A 12582-nucleotide genomic window follows, 5' to 3' on the forward strand; every position below is an offset into this window, starting at 1 on the left:
CCACCAAGATCTGGCAGTCATTACCAGCTCGACTTTCATTGCTCCTGTTACGAGATCATTTGCCGAATATATTACGGACTCGAATGGTGTCCCGCGTAAACGTGACCACCTCCACTTCCGACAGTATCGACATCGAGTTGCTCAACAGACCAGTTCCTTTGTTTTGCTTGTTGATTCTTGCGTTACGTCGACGTTAGGTTTCAATAAGCAGCATTTAAGCTGTACCATACCTCGCACGGTCTAGTCTACTTCTCGTTTTATTTGTTTTATATTCATATATCCATGTCTCTGCTCTTGCGTAATAGAAACGCTGAGAAATATCACGTGTATCGAATGTAAACAAACGATTGACAGTGATCCAACATTGCTTCATAGAAGCTGCATACGTATCTTAGTACTTTTATTCTTAACTTGTATCAAAACATAATAAACTTGACCTTCAAATGTCCTCTAGCCTTGAATCCATTGCCACCATATCATATTTCTTTCTATGTCCCACAACTTTTGTAACAAAAGCACATCTTCCTGTCATGTGAAACGACATGGACGTTGATAGTAGCTTTGGACCACCATGTGTGCTATTAGTACATCGTTACTAACAGATGCTACAATTACAAATGACGCAATCAGATTACGCTTATCACCGATCCAATTACGAACTATCGCAAGAATAGCTTCGACTATATTCATGACACATTTGGGAGAGTTCCTCGCGCGTTGCACGCGCCATCGCTATTATTCCAACGAGGGATCACTGATCTTTACCTAATGTGCAGTCCTCGACTAGTCGTGTGACCATCAAAGCCATATGCAAATACTCAAGCTTCAATTTTTTCCCCCTTGCAAGAATGGTGTGGCGTGTAGGGCATTAATATACCGCTAAACACGACGTCCAGTTTTAGGGTGTTCGGAGCATTAGACTTAAGAAAACTTTAATTCAGTTTGGGTATCGTGGGTGCTATCCACAGATCGAGGAACTCTACGCCGCTCTAGTTTACATGACCCAACACCAAATTGGTTACGACGTTTCCAACGAGTGTGGTCAAGAAGCCCTATTGAATCACCTTCAAAATGCGTTCAAGGTCGACAACGAGACGCACGAGAGGGTCCTGGAGGAGACGAGGAACTTGGAGGTAAGACTGTCGCTACCCGGGTCAAAGCCCCACGACCATAAACGTGATGTCCAATTACACGAGGCATACGTTTGATTCGCACAGCCGCCAGAGATGCACTTAAACGTGGAAGTGATCGAGGCGAAGGAACTAGTGTCGAAGGACTCCAACGGCAAGAGCGATCCTTTCTGCGCGCTCTACCTCGAGTCAGCCCCTACAAGGAGGTACAACACTGCCGTGAAAACGTCCACCCTTTGCCCAGTGTGGGAGGAACACTTTGAACTGTGAGTTGAACAACGCGTTCACTATCCACTGATACACATTTGGGTCGACAGAGTTTTTTTTGTTCGGGGGTTACTGATTCATACACAAGTCTGACTTGGGAAGTTGTTAGAATTTGTACTATTTGATGGAGCACATGTTCCAATTTAAGGGTTCTATAGTATAGTATAGTATAACTTACCGTAAGAATGGGTTAACTACGCCTCCAGGCATCAGTTAACCCGGTTATGTGAGTTACTCTACGAAACTGAGGATCAAACCAGGTTTGGCGGTCCTGAGGTAGGTGTCAAACAGTTTCTCATAGCAAATAGTACTATAAACCGCCGTAAGAATGGGTTAACCATGCCTCCAGGCATTAATTAACCCGGTTATGTGAGTTACTCTACGAAACTGAGGATCAAACCAGGTTTGGTGGTCCTGAGGTAGGTGTCAAACAGTTTCTCATAGCAAGTAGTACTATAACCCGCCGTAAGAATGGGTTAACCACGTCTCCAGACATTAGTTAACCCGGTTACGTGGATTACTCCACGAAACTGAGAACCAAACCAGCTTTGGGTTAACTTACACGTATGAATTTGGTGGTCCTCAGGTAGATGCCACACAATTTCTCATAGAATCGTGCATTTCTCAAAATGCTTTGCTTATGGACAATTGTTCCGTATTTCAGACCCCTGGAAGACCCAGAAAACGACATACTGTTCCTAGAAGTCTGGTAAGTCTGAATCAGAGATGAACACATTTGAGTTTAGACGTTTACCCGTCGTTTTGCTATTTTAGGGACTTCGACGCTGCCGAGACGGTGCCAGAAAAGATGAGCAAAGTCAAGGATGTGAAAGGTGTTCGAGGGTTGGTGAAGCTAGCTAAGGAGATCGCGGTCACCGCCACCACTGGCAGCCACGACAACGAGTTTATCGGTCGCTGTCGAATACCTTTAAAGGTAAATAACGAAACAATCGATATGTACCAACAATCTCTTCCAAAGTGTCATCACCGTGCAACTAAAACAATTCCAGGACATACCCACCACTGGGCACACGATGTGGTACTCCTTGGAGAAGAAGAACAAGTCGAAGCGCCGGGGGGTCGTGAAGTTAAGGCTGGCTTTCAGCGCGGAGCACAACACACAGGTCGCGGCTCAGGAGCACAGGCACTTGATCAGGGTGTTGCTGTTGCATGAAATAGACACTGAGAAGATAGAGAAATACTGCTGGTGCGATCGATGGTCGGCGGCAGCCGATGTTCTGCTTTTGCAGCACAGCGCGCAACGTGGCTTGCTGGCCAGGAACGTAACGCTGGCGAAGTGGGTAGAGTACGCGAGGATCCATCAGGAGCATCCGTTGAACTTCATCGTGTTCAACAAGCTGATGATGGACCTCTTGAGACCCATGGAGAGCAACCTGTTCTCGTTAGACGAGACCAGACTCTTCTGGGACGCTGCAAAGAAGATTTTGTACTCGTGTCTGAACAGTCTGCGTAAGATCAGGAGGCTGACGCCTGGTGACAAAAACACTATGATGCAGTTGTCCGCGATTTTGGGGTATTGAGAATGATTTGATGATCTTATCGACCCATCGCTACTGCGGGAGTTTAACGCTATTTCTTTTTGCTTCAGCATACTGTCATCCATATCGTGCCTTAAAGTGCCCGAAGACGCGAATCTGTTCCCCGCGAAAATGTACCCTTGGTTCCCGGATCCGGACGAGAGGCTGAGCATCCTTCAAGCTTTGGAGTACACGGTTGAACAGGGTGCCTCCGAATGGTACATGACGTTAACGCTTCTTACTTGACGTAAACCAGTTCAAACTCGATAGGGAATTACGTAACATCGAGCTAAATATGTTTCAGGTTCGACCACATATCGAACCACAACTTCCAAGAAAGCGATTCCGACGAGGACGCGCTGAAGTACCACATAAAAATGATCCAACTCGTGAGAGCAGACCTACAGAGTGCCATTGATTACTACGACAAACTGTTCATCAGGTAAGAATCTTCGAGGGTGCTTTAAAGGCGACTGATGATAGAAACTGATCGATCGGACCGCTTCGATTTCAGACGAATCAACTTCCCGTACGCCAGGACACTTTACATGAGGTACGAAAAGATAATCAGCGACATGTGCATGATCATCACCGAAGACGTCTGCGGCCGATTAAAGAGGATCGAAATTAACAACACCGACGTTGAACTTAACTTGGGAACAACGTTGTTCGAGCTCTATCTCTCGTTGCAGAGATACGCTGTGTAAGTCGGATATTCAAGTGTTGCGGTAACGTCTAGTTAGGCTTATTGGATTAGCGAAGTTACGAGATTGACGGTGGCGGTATACGTATTAGGATGTAGGCAAACGTGGCATGTTCAATTCTGTAGGTACAAGTATATGCCTCCGGCATTAATGTCTCCTCCAACTCTGACGAAGCTGCACTGCCGTCAAATGATATTAGGATGTAGGCCAATCTGGCATATTCGATTCTGTAAGTACAAACAGATGCCATTAGCCTTGGCATTAGCGTCTCCGTCCATTATGGTGGATTTGTAGTGATAGTATAATTAGGGTGTATACTGCCAGCCAAAGATTTGGGATCAGCGTGACAAGAATAACGTTGAGGCCATGAAACTTTCATTTGTTTGCAAAACAATGTCTCGTTTTCAGCCTCGGTCGAGTACTGTGCGCGGAATGGCAACTGGAAAACATGAAAGTGCAGAGTTACTATGACTGGTTCAGAGCTGGTGTAGCACACTGGCTCGACATCGCTGTGTACAAAGCGCTAAAGCGGATCGACAGAGCGGTAGAGTTCGACACGCTGCAGGCAGTCGACAATAGCGTTCAATACAGCTCGAGCGCAGTGGACACATTAACAATATTTTACCAAATCAAAGTGTTCTGGTCGCAGCTGTCCTGGCCTGACGTGGAGGGCTCTTACACTTTCATAGGCAAAATCATAGACGTGAGTCAGCAGCGATCTCCTTTCTTTAACTTTCACTTTGTCTTCGTTTTCGTACTCTTTGGCCTCCGATCATCCTTTTGAGAGTATCATGCGTCCACGAATTTCAGGACATCTGCAAATGCTCGATGGCTTACGCGGACAAGATGGCGAAGAAGGCGGAGCTGACCACCGAACTGGAGCAGCTATCCGAAAGTAGCGTGTACGAGAGGAAGTTCTTCGTGTCCACGGCATGGTGTTTCGCGATTAACAATATCGACTACATCAGGACATCGATCGCGCCCTTGGCCAACGATTTAGGGCTCCAAGAAATCGTCGACTCGTTGGCAGAAAAGAAGACGCAGGAAGAAGCGCATCGCTGCCAACAGACGCTTCTATTAATCATCGACAATGCCACCGATACGGTTAAGAACAAGATCATCGAGTTGTTGCAGATCGTAGCGAACAAAATGGCGCCCGCTATGAGCAGGTAACTTGGTACCTTCCGGTGCAGACCTGCACTTCCACTTTTTAGTCCTTTTCCGAACTATCCCTGACTTGTACAGGTACCTCATGGAGGGTGCAGAGTTGATAGACACAACCAGCAACGCCATGGACCGTCTCTTGCAATACTTGGACAGTAATTTAACGACCCTGCACGACAATCTCAACGAAGACAACTTCGAAAGAGTCCTCCTTGTGATTTGGGAGATCATGTCGGAAACGCTATACCAATTAGTGAATAGCAACTTGGAGGTATTTGAGATTTTTCTTCGGTGATCCCACTGTATTAATTTTCCTTATAATATTGACGACCCTTCGATTCGTAGAAAAGAAGGCCGCCATCGTTTTACTCGAATCTTCATCGCACTCTACACACTCTTGTCCGATTCTTCAACATGGGAGCGGACGAATCCACGAACGTGAAGGTTTTGGAGAAAATCGAGTACCTTTTGGAGCTGCACGGATTGGAAACCGCCAAGCTGATACACCGCTACCACCAAGAGCGTATCAAAGAGCAAAACGATATAGAGGAGTCCGAGTATGGACAAATCACCGTCAGAGCTCAATTTGTGGATAACATGTTGAACATTCAGATCCTTAACGCGAGGAAGCTGCGGCCGGTTGACAGCAATGGTAAGCAAAAGGGAATCTAATGCCTTTTTCGAAGAGACCTAGGACTATACCGTGACTTAGAAGTTGCATGACTGCTAGCGCTGGTGATCTTAGGTGATGGACAATTCTTGTTTCATGCAGGGCGATTCTATAAAGCGACAGATGCGACTAATGTACTACTTAGAATAATATTTTACACTTACCTTTAGATGTTATGAAAAAATGTAATCACTCACTCGTTGCACTATCACTTTTTTGATGAAAACATTATGCTGTCGCTATAAAATTTTGGTAAATCTGATGAATGTCTGGAGAATATGATGGACAACTTCTTTTGAACATTTTTGTAACTTCAATGGTAGACAGTGGCATCAATCACATAGTAAGATCACCCTGTGTGTTAAATTAATTTCCTACTCCGTTACCCGTTAATGTTTCTTTTCGTTTGATCGGTCCATGACGAGATTGAGCGACTGACACGCGACATGGAGAATGACATTTTCTTTCGATTTTGTAGGCGATTTTATAGGCAAGGTGTCTACTCTCAAGCGCAATCTCCATACAAAATCTAAACAAAGACTGAAAGAAAAGAAGACAAGTATGTAAATGTGGATGTAAAGACACGCTCTTCCTCATCACTGTTCCAATAGAATCTCTCATTAAATTGCCTGCCCTTATGAATATTAGAGTCTCAGAGTTGCATGACACAGCCGTTGCCCGCGTTTCTGTTACGTTATATTGTAGCTAGACAAACCGTACATGTATTTAGAGCACATGACGATTCTCCTGACTTGAAAACTTTGGACTTGATAGTCACCTTCACCGTGCATGAGTCCATATTGGGGTCCTTCGGTGTCTCGGGACGGCATCTCGAAAACTGAACGTTTCCTGTTTTTTCAGGCATGTGTGACTCCTACGTGAAGGTGAGGCTGCTACCGGAGGAAAAATTCACCGACGTGAAACTACCAAAGACTCATGTACAGAAAGAAAACTTGTATCCTCTCTTTGATGAAGTCTTCAACATGTAAGTGACAATACAACAAATACCTTACATATAATTTGAACAGCCTAAGAACAGAAATAAACCTGAAATAGATATATACATAAATAGTATTCGTTAGATTCTTATACATAGTGAGACAATAGTTTAATGATAATATTCTTTACTACAAGTACGGTATGACTAACAAGAATTTTTTCAGTCCTCTAAATATGGAACAAAGGACAACAGAAGATGCGATAATAGCCTTTGAATTGAAGGACAAGGACTTTTTCAAATCCAGATTCTTATCCGAGGCTTTTCTGCCATTCAGTGAAATCCCTGAAACAGGACCGGATCAAGGAATCGAAACTCTGACCCAAATTCATCTGAAACTTTCACGTCCAACGAAAAGAAGTGAGTTTCGGCCACAGTTTCTTTCATCTACTCTTAACCAATTTGATCTTTTTATCGTACTCTGCGACTAAACTACTTTCCATTAACTGTTCCCTTCTATTTTGTGTTTAGGTACTGATATAATACAAGCATTAGAACAGAGGAAAGGAGACAACCAGGCAATGGAATTTTTATCAAGACTCAGTTCAAAGGCTGAACGAAAATAATTATTTTCACTTGCAAAATACGAAACAAGCATTGCGCAATCTGTACTGCATCGGGTGCTACTATAAATAAGAATGAACTAAGTTAATTATACAGAAACGAAGGATTGCAGTAGGATGTATTGTTTCCTTGCATATAATTCGTATCTGTTAATTGGATAAACTTTCTCATCGTCAGACAAAGAATCATTTATTTATGAACGTTTTCGTGGAATTGTGCATTTTTCTCGATCGTCATCAATACTCTGCTTCGGAAGATTCTCATGATTTGCAGTCGCAAATTACAAGTTAAATTAATTTTTCACGTAAAAACACATTGATTCTCTTTCATGTATACACATTCATCTCGCCTGTATAAAAGTAAGGAAACGAAAAAAAAAATAACACTGTTAAATAAGAGACGTATTTTTATACACATTTTATGAACACGCTATTTTAAGTGATTATAAATCATTTCTAGGCTGTGCGTCGCTTCGAATATCGCGTATCTTCGCGACCAGAATGCAGAATGTCGCATTTCAATACTAAAGAAAAACTGTAAGGCTGAATGAGTCCTACTTATGAAAAATATACATATTTATCATAAGTCTATGGTACACGTAATTGCAATAAAATAAATATTTCCTACGTCCGCTGTTAAATCTTGTAAAAGAAAAATACGAAAATGTAATTTAACATTGTACGTACGCAGGGCTGCGATTCTCAGTCGAACGCGTCTTCGTGACACACGTAAATAATAAATAAAAAATAGCTGGAACGTTTATTACTTTTTACGAAAGAAGAATATCTGTAAATGATTCAACAGTACCTACTTGTATAAAAGTTTGAAATCATATTCTCGACAGGAACAAGGTGAAAAGCAGTAGTCCAATTGGTCAACTTTTGGCGCGAATTCCTTCCTGCGAGCTTGGACCTAAAGGCTCGTTCTCATGTACAGTTCACAGCCATAACAGTTATCTAGTTATTTTGGTTATTTTTCAATCTTCCGTCAGTGAGTTTTAGGTTTGTAAAAATAGTAAAAATTACGGTTAATATAATATAATTGGGATAAATTTAACGATGCTACTATGTATATTTTCACGTTCGTATACTAAGATACAGTGATGCTACGGCAAAACGTTTATCAGGAAATAGTTCATTGTCTTCGATGTTAGATGTCGCATATAATATTTTCAATTATTATTATTGTTATTATGTTACCCAATGGAAAACTCTGGAAGTGTCTACCTATGTTACTAGTTGTGATCTCTAGTCGCTACATGCAAACGAAGCTAATGTGGATCGTGACGAAATAAACTAGCCAAAACTAACTTCTCTCACAAAAATGAATATCTACCCTTAAGAGCAATTCCTGTACTGTATAATTACCATAATAGCTTTTGGCAAGTATCTCGTAATGTAAAATAAATGCTTCTAGAAGGAAGGGAACCAAGAAGAGATTTCTAGAAACCTAAAAATAGTGAGCGACAAAATCGCCATCTATGTATGCTTTTTGTATTTATATATATCTAAATTTATATTCGAGTATTCATTCTACGTTAATATACGTTGGGATTTACGCAGCACTCAAGAACTCAGTACGAATACATTGTATTTCTTGACACCCAAGTGTTTGGAGCACGTGAGAGTGTTAAATGTTTTCATAAACGCATTTTGTGCTTTATTTGTATTGATACACGTGACATTGTATCGAGTGAACATCACTGGAACGACAGTAATCGAACATGTTTAATCAAAGTGGCGGACTAAGAACCGGCACATCGTGCACATCAAATCCGATGCAAGATTTTGAGGTTGTATCTCCACCGGACGATTCTACTTCCAGTCTTGCGTTCAGTCCAGCCTCTGTTCCACAAAATTTTCTCGTTGCTGGCTCGTGGGATTGCAATGTCCGTTGCTGGGAAGTCGAGCAATCGGGCAAAACGGTTCCCAAATCGATGCAAGTAATGGGAGCACCTGTTCTCGATGTTTGTTGGAGCGACGTAAGTTCGACAATATTTTGTTCTGTTTTTTTTTTTTTTTTTCGTAACAATTAGACCGCGAATGTTTATGCAGATATAATATGTCGAATGTTTTGCAAAAAACCGAAGACGATGGAACGTTCGAATAAAAATATATGTTTGCATAAACATCCATGGTTTGGTGGTAATTGTTTCTCAAATTGGATCTATTACAATTGCTCCAAAAATGATATATTTTCACTAAAATAGGATGGAACTAAAGTATTCATAGCATCTTGCGACAAAACAGTTAAATGTTGGGATTTAGCCTCGAATCAAAGTATACAGGTTGCAGCGCACGACGCGCCAGTCAGAACTTGTCACTGGATCAAAGCGAGCACATATTCGTGCCTCATGACAGGTTCTTGGGACAAAACGTTAAGAGTACGTTTACACTTATACGTAATTCTAGCAAGAATGGTCAACGTCGAAAAGTGATTTTTTTTATCGATTTTTTCATACGTAATTTTACGTATCGAAATGAAAAACAAAAGATTTTCCTCGAAACTCTTAAGTACATAGAAATCCAGAAATTTCGCAAACTTCCAGAAGTTTCTGTACTAGTTGATAATGTTCTAGAAAGAAGCGGGAATCGGGTCCGTGTTTAATTCGACACATGAAAGTAAACATCGAAAAAAATCACTTTTCGTAATGCGTCGTCTCTTGATATTTAAACACTAATCATTAAATATATTTTAGTTTTGGGATTTGCGAAGCCCCAAGCCGGCAATGACGCTAAATTTGATCGAAAGATGTTACTGCGCAGACGTTGTAAGTATCGTCGTTCCGCGGGAAGAAGGCACAGCGTCTTTACATCCCCACTCTTGCTGCGGTCCGCTGATTGGCTGTCACCTATCTTCGTCACCGTTTTCGACCAATACCTTGCAGTTACAGTCAGCGGACAGCAACAGGAGTGGGGATGTAAACAGACTGTGGCTTCTTCTCGCGGAAGAATGGTATATGGTATTATTTTCTAACATATCGTCCATTTTAACTAACAATGTATCTTCTATCGCGATAGGATTATCCGATGGCAGTGGTTGGCACCGCTGGACGTGGAGTAATTGTGTATCAATTGGAGGGTAGTCCCCGAGAGTACAAAACGGTGGAACTGAATCTAAAATATCAGTATCGTTGCGTTGCGATCTTCAGAGACAAGAAAAAAGTTCCCGCTGGTTTTGCAATTGGTAGTACCGAGGGTCGTGTGGCGATACACTACTTGAATTTAAGCGCAAAAGAGAATTTCACTTTCAAATGCCATAGAGTAAACGGAACACCTAACGGGTACCAAGATATTTATCCAGTCAGTACCGAACGTTAAACAGATTTGATAAAATATCGATCGTAATGCACAAGAGTTGAATAAGTACAATGATCATTTACTATTATTTAGGTGAATGATGTCGCGTTTCACCCGGTTCATGGCACTGTTGCAACCGTTGGTAGCGATGGTACTTTCGGATTTTGGGACAAGGATTCGAGGACTAAATTAAAATCTTCCGATCCTATGGAGCAGCCTATTGCACGATGCTGTTTCAATCACAATGGACAAATATTTGCATACGCGGTATCTTACGATTGGTCAAAGGTAAGTTAATTACGTCAATCTATACGCCATATTACTTTTGCCGTACGATCGAGGTGTTCAAGCAGTATTTCTCAAACTTCGCTTTCAAGGATCCAGATTGGTTTGGCCACGTTTCAACGAGGGAAATAAAAAATTTGTTAACTAAATACGTCAAAGGGTACCCGAGTACCTGGTTATTAATTATAAAGGTTAATTTTTGTTGTATAATTTGTTTCTTATTTTTTCTTTTGAAAGCTTCTAGATTCCACTAAGATTCGCGGACGGGCAGTTTGAGAAATACTGGATCAAAGGAAACTAAAAATTATGCGAATATTCTTAACTTTTACAAGTTTCAATCAATTTAATTTATGTACACAGTATTATTGTTTCTAAAAAAAACATCGTTGCTGATAGTATTTTAAATTAATATTCTTTTTAAGGTTGTATATAACATTGAAAAGAAAAAAGGGATTATTAATTACAGTATTATTAACGTTACAGGGTCACGAGTATTATAATCCAGCGAAGAAAAACTCCATATTTCTTAGACCGTGCTTCGAAGAACTAAAACCTAAGGTTACACCATAAAACTGTCGACGCGTTTTTTTTTTTCTTCTCCTAATCTACCTAAGAAGTTTTTAAATTCTATGATGCGTTCCAAGATACAGTTTCGTAATTACAATTACAGAATAATATACTGTTCACATTGATCAATTACAACTTTTTCTACCATTTTAGTTATAGAAGCTGTCCGATTTTACTTCATTATAATAAATTGTAAATAGTTTTGATATATAATACAATTGTAGTTTACATTTTCTTTGTGTATTCTTTTTATTACTTTGTCACATAAGCCCATTGTACAAAGTTTGTATATACATGCGAGAAAAGTCTTGTTCTTTTTTCACGGTTGTAGAAATGTAAAAAAATAATTCCGGTAAAAATTCTTTTTTTTTTAAATATCTCAAAATTAATACACAAATCAAACTGTCTCCTTCTAGCGCCATTTTAAAATAAACATAACTCCAATTTCATGTTTTCAAACGAATATCGATATTGAACTTCCTATCGAAGACAAATTTTCAGGAATACTGTCTGCCGTTGGGTTTCTAACGAACCATTTTAACGAAGGTTCATTAAAACAATTTCTTACAGACATATTGTGAATAGCGACCATTTTGTTTATAGTTTATCGATATTCTATCGGGAGTAATACGTAAACATAGAATTTTATAACATTGACCAAATAAGAAATATCATAATTTTAATCAGAAATTGCTCGTAAAAGCGGTCAGACTATTCATCTTTAAATAGGACTATAAGGTTTTCAATTGCTTCGTCGTCTCGGATCGGTATAGCCGTAAAATTCATCTGACGAATGCACATTACGCATGGACATTCATTAAAATCTTCTTTTACCTAAGTTTGCTAAAAAAAAAAAAAAAAAAACCATTCGTCTCGAACGAAAACTGAGAAATCGAGAGGTGTATCAACGTATAATTAAAAAAAAAAAACGCAATTGATTTATAAGAAATACAACATTTAGTTTATTCTGCGAATACCTAAGTAATAATTCCCTAACGATATCGCGAAAAAGAGTCCGAGTATGGATCTATGCTTTTCTCCAACGGTATATTGTCCCATTCGATGTGTTTACAAAATTCTTAACATCCGTTCGCATGAATTTCATTACCTTCTCGGAGCAGAAGTTAGCAGAGATTGGCGAAGTAAGTTCGAGGAATCGAACATGGGGGAGCAGGGGGGCGTGTGGACGTGATTGCGCTATATCCGTAAGGAAAAAAAAGAAAAGAAAAGGAAAAAAGTTACACGACTTCCTTTTTTCAACATCACATTTCTCGAATGATTAATATTAAAACGATATTAATTAATGATCATTACTATCGATTAAGAATTAGATAATATAATTATTAATACTAATAGTGTACAACCATACGTTATTTTTTTTTTTCTTTTTTCTTGCG

General features: G+C 40.2%; 2 protein-coding genes across 11 annotated transcripts in view; both read left to right on the forward strand.

Moving 5' to 3' along the window:
• LOC122396593 (protein unc-13 homolog 4B) overlaps nucleotides 1-7761 on the forward strand; it is a 31294-nt gene extending 23533 nt beyond the window's left edge. For 6 of the 10 annotated variants that reach the window (XM_043395143.1, XM_043395140.1, XM_043395141.1 and 3 more), the window contains exons 3-18: nucleotides 942-1133; nucleotides 1218-1396; nucleotides 2062-2106; nucleotides 2172-2331; nucleotides 2408-2931; nucleotides 3007-3153; nucleotides 3240-3377; nucleotides 3450-3638; nucleotides 4048-4342; nucleotides 4450-4808; nucleotides 4885-5074; nucleotides 5149-5455; nucleotides 5952-6032; nucleotides 6335-6458; nucleotides 6637-6830; nucleotides 6942-7760. In XM_043395143.1, the coding sequence (XP_043251078.1) occupies nucleotides 942-1133; nucleotides 1218-1396; nucleotides 2062-2106; nucleotides 2172-2331; nucleotides 2408-2931; nucleotides 3007-3153; nucleotides 3240-3377; nucleotides 3450-3638; nucleotides 4048-4342; nucleotides 4450-4808; nucleotides 4885-5074; nucleotides 5149-5455; nucleotides 5952-6032; nucleotides 6335-6458; nucleotides 6637-6830; nucleotides 6942-7036 (3219 nt within the window). In that variant the 3' untranslated portion in view covers nucleotides 7037-7760. Of the gene's footprint in view, nucleotides 1-941; nucleotides 1134-1217; nucleotides 1397-2061; nucleotides 2107-2171; nucleotides 2332-2407; nucleotides 2932-3006; nucleotides 3154-3239; nucleotides 3378-3449; nucleotides 3639-4047; nucleotides 4343-4449; nucleotides 4809-4884; nucleotides 5075-5148; nucleotides 5456-5951; nucleotides 6033-6334; nucleotides 6459-6636; nucleotides 6831-6941 lie in introns of all 10 variants that reach the window. The other 4 variants (XM_043395135.1, XM_043395137.1, XM_043395145.1 and 1 more) reach the window with 4 other exon arrangements.
• Nucleotides 7762-8587: 826 nt separating this feature from the next.
• Nucleotides 8588-11234, forward strand: LOC122396492 (protein Rae1). Its single transcript, XM_043394969.1, has 6 exons — nucleotides 8588-9015; nucleotides 9244-9417; nucleotides 9733-9804; nucleotides 10055-10336; nucleotides 10427-10621; nucleotides 11102-11234. Exons 1-6 carry the CDS (start codon nucleotides 8758-8760, stop codon nucleotides 11186-11188), a joined length of 1068 nt encoding a protein of 355 aa, XP_043250904.1. The 5' UTR covers nucleotides 8588-8757; the 3' UTR covers nucleotides 11189-11234.
• The last annotated feature ends 1348 nt before the right edge of the window (nucleotides 11235-12582 follow it).

This window comes from Colletes gigas, unplaced genomic scaffold (assembly GCF_013123115.1).
Source record: "Colletes gigas isolate AHSC1104 unplaced genomic scaffold, ASM1312311v1 Colletes_gigas_Sc00007, whole genome shotgun sequence".
In the NCBI taxonomy this organism is placed as follows: domain Eukaryota; kingdom Metazoa; phylum Arthropoda; class Insecta; order Hymenoptera; family Colletidae; genus Colletes; species Colletes gigas.